This window comes from Mercenaria mercenaria, chromosome 8, assembly GCF_021730395.1.
Source record: "Mercenaria mercenaria strain notata chromosome 8, MADL_Memer_1, whole genome shotgun sequence".
NCBI lineage: Eukaryota > Metazoa > Mollusca > Bivalvia > Venerida > Veneridae > Mercenaria > Mercenaria mercenaria.
Genome location: NC_069368.1, coordinates 30,746,515 through 30,759,424, shown reverse-complemented (window position 1 = coordinate 30,759,424; position 12,910 = coordinate 30,746,515). Strand labels below are relative to the sequence as shown.

The following is a 12,910-nucleotide window of genomic DNA, read 5'->3' as shown; positions in this document are numbered from 1 at the left end:
TGACCTTGACCTTGGGTATAATGGGCTCAGCCCCTAAACATACATTGTTTGTATACTGGACAATGTTTATGTGAAGTTACAGTAAGATATAAGCAATAGTAACAAAGATATGACAGAAAAACAAGGGTTGCCGAAAAACTTGAACCAAGAAGGGTCACGCCGACGCCGGGGCGAGTAATATAGCCCCCCTATTCTCCGAATAGTGGAGCTAAAAATGATATTGTAAACAGACACAATTAATTCAACGGTTATCTAAAGACATTTTTATATAGAAATTATTGTGAGTTGAGATTTAGACACACTTTACACATTCCTGTATCCACAAACAATTACAAATGGTTTAAAGACAAAAATATTTCCTTATAACAAAAAATATCAACTAGAGGACCCTGGCCAGTGGCCCGACTTCCCAAAATTGAGAGGGCACTGGTATTTGTACTACAATCAATATAAAGCTCTTCACTGAATGACTGGATAAATAGCAATTTAATGAAATAAAAAAAAAAAACAAGTTTACCATAGAATAAAATGTATCAATCTGTGTCGGTGAAACAAATGCTGTGGATGGTATCTTATTATACTTTCTCACTGGATGAAACTGCATGCACACAACTTCATTGCGGGGATAAAACTTATACCAATAAAACTTATACCCATTTCACTGGTTCTCCCTTCTGAACTTATGAGGTAAATATTGAAGTATTATCTTTTACTTTAATAACAAGATAATAACAAGATAAACCGTTTAAGTAAACAAAATCATCAAGGCTGATAACGCAATTCAAACAATAAATGATGTCCTTCAATATCAGTGGTATTCTTAATTACTTCCGCTTCTAATCAGCATTTATATATAACACACGTTTTATCAAATCATTTAATTCAGTGGGAACGAAATGCCAATTCTGTGGCTTTGACCAAAACTATATATATATCCATACTATGAACTGATGAAACTGTGAGTTAGTCTCTGAGTTATAGTATCATACTGGTGCTAAAGGGTTATTTATCATATTCAACAATAAACAAGAGATGTCACCTCAGATGGCCTTGAACATCATCATGATCATATGAAAGATAAACCAACACCCTTAATGACTTTGAACCTAACTTTTAAACACAATCAACTCTAATTCCGAAAGTTAAAAAATTTCATGAAAGTGATTTTGAAAGCCATTCAACTGATTTTAACAAACTGACCAGATAGCCTCGATCAAGGTACAATATAGTATTAAACAACACTACATACATGTACACGGTGTGGTTGAGTGAGGGGTTAATGTCACTGACTTTGAATCACTTGCTTCTGATTGCAGTCAGTTTAGAACGAAGCTTAAGGTGAAGTCCTCTTTCATGTGAGGAAGTCATCCAGTTGGCCAACAGAAGGCTGCTACCTGCGTATGCTTGAAATATTGCATGAAGGAGCACCCCAAGAAAAGCTGGAAAGTTCTTCTTCTTATTCAAGCAAATTGAACCAGCAGGAACTATTATTGTGCCTGTACAACATTAAATCTAACAAAAAAAACAAAACAAAAGCAGGACCAACACTTACAATAATTAGTCTGGCAAACATTTTAAGTTTCAAGTCACAATTTCCTGAATAGCTTTTCAGTAAAAAAACTAAAAGCACTTCATTTTCGTACCAATCTATTTAATATGTAGTTTTCTAGTTGCTGGCAGTCTATTTCTTGATAAAAACAAAGAGCAGCTGCACAACTATGATCCGCATTTGTTTTTTGGTTGTTACATTTTTGGTTCAAGCCTGTTTTTGAACATTATATATGTCAATTATATGTACATATATGTATATATGGCAGCCAATTCAACTGCCCCATGTGGTTCTGGGACGATCTGTGTATGAAAAGAATTGGAACCACTGCCTCACCCTTGCATGATCATAAGAGGCGACTAATAATGTCTTAACACTTGGTTTTGCAGTAACTTTGTGATTCCAGCAGGTTTGCAAATTTTGATTCCATACTTCAAGTTTTTATTTCGATGTAAATGAGATGTGAAACCAAAATTTGTAGTCCTGTTTGGCGCCATATAACCTATACCGTGTTGGTGCGCCGTAAAACCCAAATAAACAAACAGCCAACTCAACTAAACAGTATTCCTGGATCACTTAGTAAGATACAAGTCTGTAAATAACTGAGAACTTCCCCACATGAATCATTTTGGAGGACCAAATAACATATTGTGTAAAGTATATCATTTTATATCATTTTATAAGACAACAAAAATAAATATCATCTTGACTTCAAACCGGCCACCTCAAAACCAGATGATTTGCATTTTCTAGGAGAAGCAATCTACAGTAAAGTCTATCAAGTTCACTGGCAAAAAAATTTCATGCTAGCAACAAAATCCTCTATTTTGTAAAGACTTAAATTCATGGAATATAAAATGTTTAAAATTTGATCTAAGGAAAATTTGCTTATTCATTCAGGTTTAATTTCATTGATCGAGTCAATCATAATATCTACAAAATTTAGTTCCTCACAAATGTTAATGTTTTGAACCAGACAGGCTGACTGTAACTGAAGCAAAATAATACATGTCTTTTTCAGTTATCACTTTTCTTAAAGTAGTAGACCTAATTCTTTTAAAGCAGCTGCAGCATTTTCAGGTTGTTGCGGGAAGTAAAGTGCTCTGAATGAGCTACTTTACATCTGAAAAATGCCTACCGATTAACTGCTATGGAAAATGCGTAAGGCGTAAAAAAAAATTGTTTGTTTCTGGTAGCCCGACCTACCCTAAATGTTTCTATGGCCTTGGAGAAAAATGTTTTCAACTTTTTGACAAAAAGTTGCCAAACTGCACTTTTTATGCTTTAAACATGGTCAGTGATGTTAGAAATCAACTTCCTGATGCTCAAAAGGCATAACCCCCTTATTTGTATTGACTTCATTTTCTGACACAAAAATAATTTCTGAAAAGTCTCCCTTAATAAAAAAATAAAAAAATCCAAAAAAAAAAAAATGTTTCCGACCTACCTACCCTAATTTTTTTGAGCATGTTACCGGAAACAAAGAATTTTTTTTTTAGTCCTAATCACACAGACATTGCCAACTGTCATTATGGGCCCCTCTACCTTAATGAAAACAATTCCAAATGCTGAAAGAACACAGTATATATATATATATATATGATTGTGAGAAAATGATTCCTACATCTCCAACTAAAATCACTGTTATCTTTTGCTCTAGTAAAAGATAAAACTAGCAATGTTTTTTTTGGAATTTGGTTACAGACCTGTACATAAAAACAAGAGGACCATGATGGTCCTGAATCGCTCCCCTGTCCCCACATGACCCAGTTTTGAACTGAGTATGACATCGTTTTTTCTATTATTTGACATAGTGACCTAGTTTTTGAGCTCATGTGACCCAGTTTTGAACTTGACCTAGATATCATCTAGATAAAAATTCTGACCAATTTTCATGAAGATCCATTGAAAAATATGACCTCTAGAGAGGTCACAAGGTTGTTTTATTATTTGACCTAATGACCTAGTTTTTGAAGGCACGTGACCCAGTATTGAACTTGACCTAGATATCATCAAGATGAACATTCTCACCAATTTTCATGAAGATCTCATGAAAAGGCCTCTAGAGAGGTCACAAGGTTTTTGTTATTTTTATATCTACTGACCTAGTTTTTGACCGCACGTGATAAAGTTTCAAACTTTAGCTAGATATCATCAAGGTGAACATTCAGATTAATTTTCATAAAGATCCATTGAAAAATATGGCCTCTAGAAGTCAAAAGGTTTTTCTATTTTTCGACCTACTGACCTAGTTTTTGACCGCAGTTGACCCAGTTTCAAACTTGATCTAGATATCATCAGGATGAACATTCAGACCAACTTTCATACAGATCCCATGAAAAATATGGCCTCTAGAGAGGTCACAAGTTTTTTTTTATTATTTGACCTACTGACCTAGTTTTTGACCGCATGTGACCCAGTTTCGAACTTGACCTAGATATCATCAAGGTGAACATTCTGACTAACTTTCATGAAGATCCATTGAAAAGTATGGCCTCTAGAGAGGTCACAAGGTTTTTCTATTTTTAGACCTACTGACCTAGTTTTGGACAGCACTTGACCCAGTTTCGAACTTGACCATGATATCATCAAGATGAACATTCTGACCAACTTTAATAAAGATCCCATGAAAAATGTGACCTCTTAGAGTGGCCACAAGCAAAAGTTTACGGACGCACAGACGACGGACGCTGCGCGATCACAAGAGCTCACCTTGTCACTTTGTGACAGGTGAGCTAAAATTCAGAATAAAATCAATTTGACTGCTCACTAGTCAAAAATGTCAGCGACTGCATGGAACTATTTTCTACTGTAAAAATAAAAAAAATATCAAAGAATTTATAAAGCCACGTAAAAAATTTCAACTTTGATAATTTGCCGAAACAATTATTTTAAAATGTTGCCTGTTTTCAAGAAATCTGCTGAAATATGACACACAACAGACAGTGACTCAAAACATTAAACTGTAAGTCAATGTAAATCTGTTTGTAGGTCTTTAACCAAATGGAGCATCTTCATAATCTATGCACTGTGGTACAAATATAATCACCACCAATCTTTTTGAGGAGTAACCGTATTGAATAATACATGTACACAAATGCCTAATAAAGACTTTCCACAAAGTGTAAAGGCAAGAATACCCCAAAATAATACTTTACCTGTGTGTCTATGTTACTAATGTCTATATCATTCTCTATCAGAAACTGCAACACGTCTGTATAGCCTTTCCGACAAGACGCCATAACAAGCGGTGCACATTCTTCACGAAGTCTCTCAATGGCGCCTGGAATATTCGGAAGTCGCTGCAACATGGACAGGATCCCATCCTTATTCTCTTCATTGATGAAGGTCAAAAGGTCATCATACCATTCAGCCATGATGGAGTCTGTGACAGATCTTATCAAATGTACTTTTCTCTAGAATTGAACACAATTTACTTGAGCTACAGTACCTTCTACCCCAGCATGAGCCTTCATAATCACTTGTACTTTTATCAATTAATAACAGTATATGTATGCTAATCACATATCTGAACACAAAATCCACAGGTCCTACTGTTCCTGTGCTCTAAATACCAGAAGCTATCACTAATATTTGTACACATCTATGGTAAAACAACTGCAAGCATTTTGTTTCTGTCTATGTCAGAACGATGTTCCTCAAAATATTTACACTTCTCTTACGAAGTGTTCGAAATGTAATTCAAAAATCACTTGTAAACATCGAATACCTGAAAACAACTGTAGCTCATGCGCTCCAGGTAGTTATCAAGATATCAGATTGTTTTGATCACATGATTGTTTGCACTTTTTAATACCTTTAACTTGAGCAATCTAGTTAACAGCATCTATATGTACTCTGGCTCATTGTCATAAAACATTAGGTGCTTGAACACATCCACTCAACAGGAATCTGTTTTGTTATGTCTTAACTCTCCAGCAGGATTTGGTCATCAAACGCAGTTACTGTTCTGTCTGATCAACCAGCATGTCATGAAAGTTTCCTACGAAATAGAAAAAATTGCATAAAGGTGGTGGACTGGTAATTGCAGTTGGTAAATTTCATACCATTAAGTAGTCTGGTATGGTTTATCAGCATTCTTCCATCAATAATGTTAAGCTTGTAGAGCACCTGACTTTCCATCCAAACCGGACTATGCTAAAATCTCATAACAGGTAATCGAACAAAAATTTTTGACACTCCCATTAAGAAACTACAACCTCCTTCACTGATAAAGATATATTTACATTGAAATTTAGGGTGTTTAAGTTAGCTCTGGACAGCATTTTTAAAAGTATTGAAATACTGAAACAAGACATTGTCCTCTATATGTTAACTTTGACTGAAAGCTATTATCATAATTATATCATTAAGAATCTAACAAATACTGTAAAATTGTTTAATTTCATTCGTATGAAATTTCATGGTTTTTATCAAAAACAGCTATGTCATCTATAGGAATATGAGTTCCTTGATTGCTATACTATCATCAAAATGCAACGTTTTAATTATAATAGCATGTATATGCTCCTATGTGTTTCTCAGATCTTAAAATTTTGTTCAAAACCTAATACTATTATCAAACAATCAAATTCTTAACATTTTATCCAACATTTTTTAATGGTACTGGGTATATTTTAAGAAAATTCATAAGTAATTCAGGGTTTTTTTTCGGCCGTTTTTATAGCCGTTATTGGGCTATATTCCCAATGTCAAAAAGTATGTTTTTTTCCCAAAATGAGTGCAAATATTCCCAATCTACATTCTGAAAAAAAATCATCAAAATTGCACAAACATTGACCAAATTATGGACAATTTTGTAATGGCAGTATGTTCAAGAGGTTGTACAATGTGAAACAAGTGTATGAGAAAGTGCTTAAACACATCCTTACTATATCCTATGGGACTAAATATTTCCCAATCTGAAACATTTACGTGTCAAAATTGGGGGTATAAGCTATGTTCCCAAAACAGCAAGAAAAAACCCTGTAATTGATCATTCCAATGTTTCAAACAGCAATACAAAATACATTGTACACCATTTATACGTGAAATACCGGTATCACTTACAAAATATCACTTACGCTGAATAAAAGCTGGTATTACAAAATTTATATTGAGAGCTGTTATCAGTTTATCAAGATATGGGGAAAAAAATCTTGGAAGTAACTGTGGAATTAGATCATAACGCATACCGGTTAACAAGTATAAAGGAAAATTTTCATCTTAATATAATACAAGGCATGAAAATTTACTCTAGTTCCTGTTTATATGTTTTTTAAGTATTGGTTAAAGATCATTTATTGACCTAATAAAATGAAGTTTTGCAGTAACGGAATGGATGCACATAATATCTCCAAATTGCTATCTACCAATGTTTCATGAAAAAATTTCTTGTCCTTTTAAAGTTATATTAGGAGAGACTGACTGACGAATGTACCACTGACAAACTGTAAGTCCCAGGTAGGGTTAGGAGACTCAATAGATCAACACATCTGGCCATTCAGAAACATTGCCAGAAGCCCCAAAAAATTTCAAGACAGAATTTTTGGTACAGGTCATGAGCCATTACCCAACTAAAACTTTTCATTTCCTTTTGATCAGTTAAAAAGTTTGTGCCACCATAGCCATGCCAGTGCCATTGAATAGACTAAGTTGTCCCTGTCCAGTCACTATATTACTTTCTTGCAGGGTTGGCAAAAACCCGGGTTTTAAGCATATTGCCCAGCCCAGTGGGTAATACTGGGAAAATCCGGGTTTTACTGAGCAATAGTGGGCAATATAATATTTCAGTTCATACTTCAATTATACATATTTCAACACTTTAGCTGAATTACAACTCTATAGTGATAGCAGTGACACCTGCATGCCTAATGCTATAAAGTATAATATCTATAAAAATATATTAAATAGACATTATTATGATGATGACTGAGCAATTATTGAGCACGATTAGGGGATTAAAGTTACATGTACAAGTGTGAACAACTTAAATCTGGCCATTTTACACATGAAAATCAGTTTCAAATTTAGATCACATTGTCATTTCTATCATATAACCATGAAACCTAAGGAACCTGTGTGGAATTGTTTTAATGTAACTGAAGATGATTATAAAAAGATTTCAAAATATAAAGACTGTGGCCCTGTGGTTTAAAGTGCCATAATTGAGAGACTGAAAGCTCATAAAATGAAATGTTTAAAGTGTGTTGGTTTTGGGATCGAAAAAACTTGTGTTCTGTTACAGAATACTTCGTGATAAAGAAGAACGAGACTGTTAGACTACCATATGTTAAGCAAAATCTAATTGTGACCTTGAGAGGTCATTCAATATGTGATCACTGACAGTGTGTAGATTATACATACAAAGTAATACTGTGTCATTTATAAATTCATATATTTGTAACTATAAATGTTGAAGGGTGTTTACTTTCACATAAAAAATATTATGTTGTGTAAAAAAAATAATAATTTTGTTAATAAAACTGTTCTGTCAGTGTAGATCTATCACTTCACCAATGGTTTCAAAGTAAGTAAAACTTAATGTAAGAATTAGCTCACATTTTATAACATAGAAACTAAACTATTTTGGTAAAAAAATTAGAAAAACTTCTTACTGCCCAGTATTGCCCACTTCATTCATTTTTCGGAGTATTGCCCAACCTGGGAAAACCCGAGTTTTCTCCCGGGCGGGTTTACCCTCCAGGGGTGGGTAGTCGCCAACCCTGCTTTCTTGCAACCAGGGTTCTGCCAAGGATAAACAAGAGCACTGCTTGCGGGTGCTGACGCTCATCTGATTTTTTTTGTATAATAGAAATATTGTCCTACCTATGATTTTCTAAGTCTAAAAAGGGCCATCATTCTTGCAAAAAGCAGGACAGAGTTATGTTTCTTGAAGTACAGCGTCCACTAATGATGGTGAAAAACTGTTGCAAGTTTTAAAGCAATAGCTTTGATAGTTTAGGAGAAAAGCTGACCTAAACATAAAACTTAACCAAGAAAACTGATTTTCAAAATCCAAAAGGGGCAATAATTATTGCAAAAAGCAGGATGGAATTAAGTTTCTTGATGTACAGGGTCAGCTTATGATGGTGAACAAGTGTTGCAAGTTTCAAAGCAATAGCTTTGATAGTTTAGAAGAAAAGTTGACCTAAACATAAAACTTAACCAAGAAATCTGATATTTTCTAAGTACAAAAAGGGCCATAAATCTTGCAAAAAGCAGGATGGAGTTATGCTTCTTGCTGTACAGGGTCAACTTATGATGGTGAACAAGTGTTCCAAGTTTCAAAGCAATAGCTTTGATAGTTTAGGAGAAAAGCTGACCTAAACATAAAACTTAACCAGGCAACGCCGACGCCGATCAAGTGATGACAATAACTCATCATTTTTTTTCAAAAAGTCAGATGAGCTAAAAATGTTGGGGACACATGTCCCCTGGGTGAAAAATGTGGGGACATTTTCAAAATCTTGGGGACAATAACTTTTGACCATATTTCACTGAAATAAGACAGTAACATTAATTACTAAAATTGCAGTCTTTATTGTAGTCAAACCATTGATACTCTATAAATCAACTCTCCCGAAATTTGGAGTCACTTTCCTTTTTGGTTTCATCTGAATTTTCTGCACTCTTTGTGGTTTGATTTTGTGACTCATTTTTAGTTGGAGACAATTAATGCGAAATGGTCAACAGATTTTAAGCAGTCCACGAACAAGTACACTATCAATTTCAACTGCCAAGTCAGTGGGTGGGGATCGGTTAACAACATCGGTTTTGTGTGGTCTATGGGGCTTTTTTATGAAGCGACATGAAATACTAGGCCGTTAATCATTACACGCAATGTTTTTCTTGTCTGCAGATACAGAAACTAAGCTTAAAATTGTTCATTGTTTATCAAAATGATGTTTTTGGTGGAAACTCTTCTATTCAGATACAGAAGAAAAATGAACGACTATATAATTTATTATACAGTGTTCATTTCCAGTCATCCCATAAGCACATTCGTTCCCAAAATTTTCGTAACGCGGCAAATGACTCTTCTATACCAATTTTAGTGAGACATTTATCATTTTTACGTGAGATTCTCGCGATATCAAGGCCTCGGCAGAACCCTAAAGCAACTGTATATATTTTTGAATAAAGAGAATGAAAGAACGGTGTTTCAGCACTAAATTTTTGGTCCTTGATATATATTAGAATGGCTCCTACAAACATTCTTTAAATTCTAAACATTTTAATTTTTTTCATTCTGAACATGCCCTAACCCTCCTGACCTAACATGTCAGGCCTGCACATTCTGGTCTTGCTGCATACTTGCAATTTGTCCTTGTTAAAAAATACACAAATGTGATAAACACTTTACAAATGTGCCTAAAACCCCAGCAACAAACTGCCGAGCAAGTTTTATACCGTAAGATACAACTCGTTTATTAATGCGTCACCAACCTATAATAATGCGCACCCCCGATCTTAGTCCAAAATCCTGGGGAAAAAAAAAAAAAAAAAAAAAAAAATTTTGGTCAATTTTGAGGTGGATGGAAAACGAAAGTAGGGTTTACATCGACACCGGTAATAAATTTTATCTCCGCGGCGGAGAGCAGCATCGGGTTCACGGTACTATCGATTTTTGTTTTCTCGAAAATAAAACCAGTAAATTATTGTTATATTTGTTGTTTTAACCTTTTTTAATTCACTATTTTGAATAAATAAATAGCAGCTGATTCAATATTTCGGAATGGTATCTTTCAAAATGACATGAGCTTCTCAATTCAAACTGATAACAAAAGGTGTGATAGTCTTTTTGTCACGATCATAAAGCCAGTACTTACCGGCAATTAACATGTCACCTCGTGTCAATTATGTTGTTCACAGTTTGATCTCGGTTAAAGATAATTCTCGATCTTTAATTAGTATTATAATTTTTGTGATTTGTAAACATTTCTTTCGTCAAAATACTTTTAAATTTATATGAAATTAATTTTGTTTGAAAGAAAAATAAACAATTCGATCTTTTACGGAACGTAACGGCAATCTTAGATTTTAGCGGACACAGTAAGCGCGGGGAGTAGTTTCCCTTTACCAAAATGGCGAACATCGGTAACAAACTTGTTTTGAAGTTGGAAAATTGTCTATACCTGTGTATTATGCGCACCCACGATTCGGGGGTGGTCCCGAGGGTAAAAAAACTGCGCATTATACATGGGTATCTACGGTACATTGATGATCATTTTGTGGACTACTGAATACAATACAATACAAAATTTATTTAATGTAGGTGCTAGTTCAACCAAAGAGCTATAAATAAATAGATCGGCAACTTGAAAGGCATATAGAGCAAATCTCGCCGACATCCCGTGATAACTGAATGAGATCTCGTTTACCGGAAGTGGCGCTTTCTCCACGCGCCATTTTGTATGCGAAAGCAATTATTTATTGGTAAATTAATTATCACTGTATGACCACGCTTCTTTCGATGGCAAGAAACGTGTACTTTGTGCTTAAACTATTTCACATTAATCTAATTTGTTAAAATTCATTAGAGAAACTAGCATTTTCTAAATGTACGCAGTTTCCTAAAGGACAAATATAACCTGTCCATGCTCGCCGATGTTTGTTTTTACTAAGATAACGCCGATTCACGCTCTGACACGAGATCATGCGAGATTACAGCCAGTTGCCATTCTGTGTGTTTATAGTTCTTTGGTCCAACTAATTTGACGCAAACCTAGGAAATATCGAGATATTTTATGCATATGGGCAATATCCCTACTCGCGTCAAACACTCGAAAGACCAAAATAGTTGAAAGCAATTTCCGATGAAATTTTCATCGCTGCCGATCTTTTACATGCTATAGATTTAAATAAATGCAGATTATTTCAAGAATTGGCCATAAATTCAAATAAAAGTATTAAAACTTACATGTCTCAAAAGGGGATTCAATTCCTAATTGATTTTTGTAAAAATTACCAAATAATATTCAAAATTACAAATTTTCTGGTGATTTAAACCTACTGGTTGGGAACCTTTTTCCAGACACATTTTCATATTTCAGCTCCATCATTCCTTAAAAAAATATTTGAAATAAATGAAACCCACACTGCACAAACTTCAGCTCCTTCCGCATCCGATGTTGTAATCAGCATTGCGTTGTGACATAAAATATGGGTTCCATGGGGCCTCAAATGGGGTCACTAAAAGAAGTTATTTTCCCCGTGAGGTAAACCAGTAGCCGGACAAATATTTTGACGGTGTTGTGCTGTTTATTTGATGTTGAAATAAGTAATTAAACTATTTTCACACATTTCTTTATCATTCATCTCTTCAAAAATGCTCATGAAACATAACACAACGTTCAATAGCAGTGACGAAAGCAAACCGAGGTTGACTATAAAAACTCGAATTTGTCTTACACAAATTCTTGATAATTCCAATAGATATAGAATAAAATTAGTGCAAAAACCGACAGCCCTGCTTTAAATTACATGACTGTGTACTGTGATTCATTCTCCATTATTTTGGTCCTTCAAAGTTATGATGTTTAGATTGCCAGTCACAAATATAAAACAATCAGGACATCGAATTATTTTGACTAGAGTTGGGGCATATAGAAACAGAAAACATTCGCTATGTATAGCTATTTACCAACTATTATGCTGTACATTATACAGTATTGTCAAGAAGAACAGACACATCTATCTATCCAGTTGGTAGTAGATAAAAAACCAAGATCTTATACCAGCCACCGCATTTATTGCTATGGATAATCAGTATAATTAAGTTACACTTAAACCAGCTTAGATGAAGATATAATGAGATACCGACTGGGCAAACTTTACTTTCACTTTCGCAAGTGCTACGGTTTCTACGAAACACGTCGAACTACTTTCGTTTTCAAATATAAAGAGAAAATTGAGAGCCACTTCACATTACCAAGCAAAAAAAAAACATTCATTAAAACAATTTCATACAAACTATACCTTGAAACCATTCAATTATTCAAAGCAGTCAATAATTAATCAGTGCAAATCCTGAAAATTCATCGTCTGTTTTACTTCCGCGTGCACCACGTGATAGGTTAACACTAAATCCTGTACTTCCACGGTATTAATCTGGTTCCCTGTCCAGAAACGCTTGTGCAAATTTTATTAATAAATCTATTGTGTCAATAGATACATACATCATCGAATAGTTGCTAAATATCTCGCAAAAGGCAATGCTAAATGACACAGTGCACTTATTAAAATGTGAATTTTCAGGGGCGTAGCCAGGCATACGCAATACGCACTCGTGAGCGTACGTAAAATGACGAAAATAAAGTGGCCCAAAATTGAAATAAAAATAGATGTGTAACCCGGGTT

The 12,910-nt window shown here is 34.5% G+C and overlaps 1 protein-coding gene across 4 annotated transcripts in view; it reads right to left on the bottom strand.

Moving 5' to 3' along the window:
- The window catches only part of LOC123547132 (leucine-rich repeat serine/threonine-protein kinase 1-like), a 110,736-nt gene extending 98,088 nt beyond the window's left edge, over positions 1–12,648 (bottom strand). For 3 of the 4 annotated variants that reach the window (XM_053549668.1, XM_053549670.1, XM_053549671.1), the window contains exons 1-3: positions 12,530–12,648; positions 5,367–5,552; positions 4,708–4,965 (exon numbers count right to left, since the gene is read on the bottom strand). In XM_053549668.1, the coding sequence (XP_053405643.1) occupies positions 4,708–4,965; positions 5,367–5,396 (288 nt within the window). In that variant the 5' untranslated portion in view covers positions 5,397–5,552; positions 12,530–12,648. Of the gene's footprint in view, positions 1–4,707; positions 4,966–5,366; positions 5,553–12,194; positions 12,355–12,529 lie in introns of those variants that run through there. The other variant, XM_053549669.1, reaches the window with a different exon arrangement.
- Between the last annotated feature and the right edge of the window lie 262 nt (positions 12,649–12,910).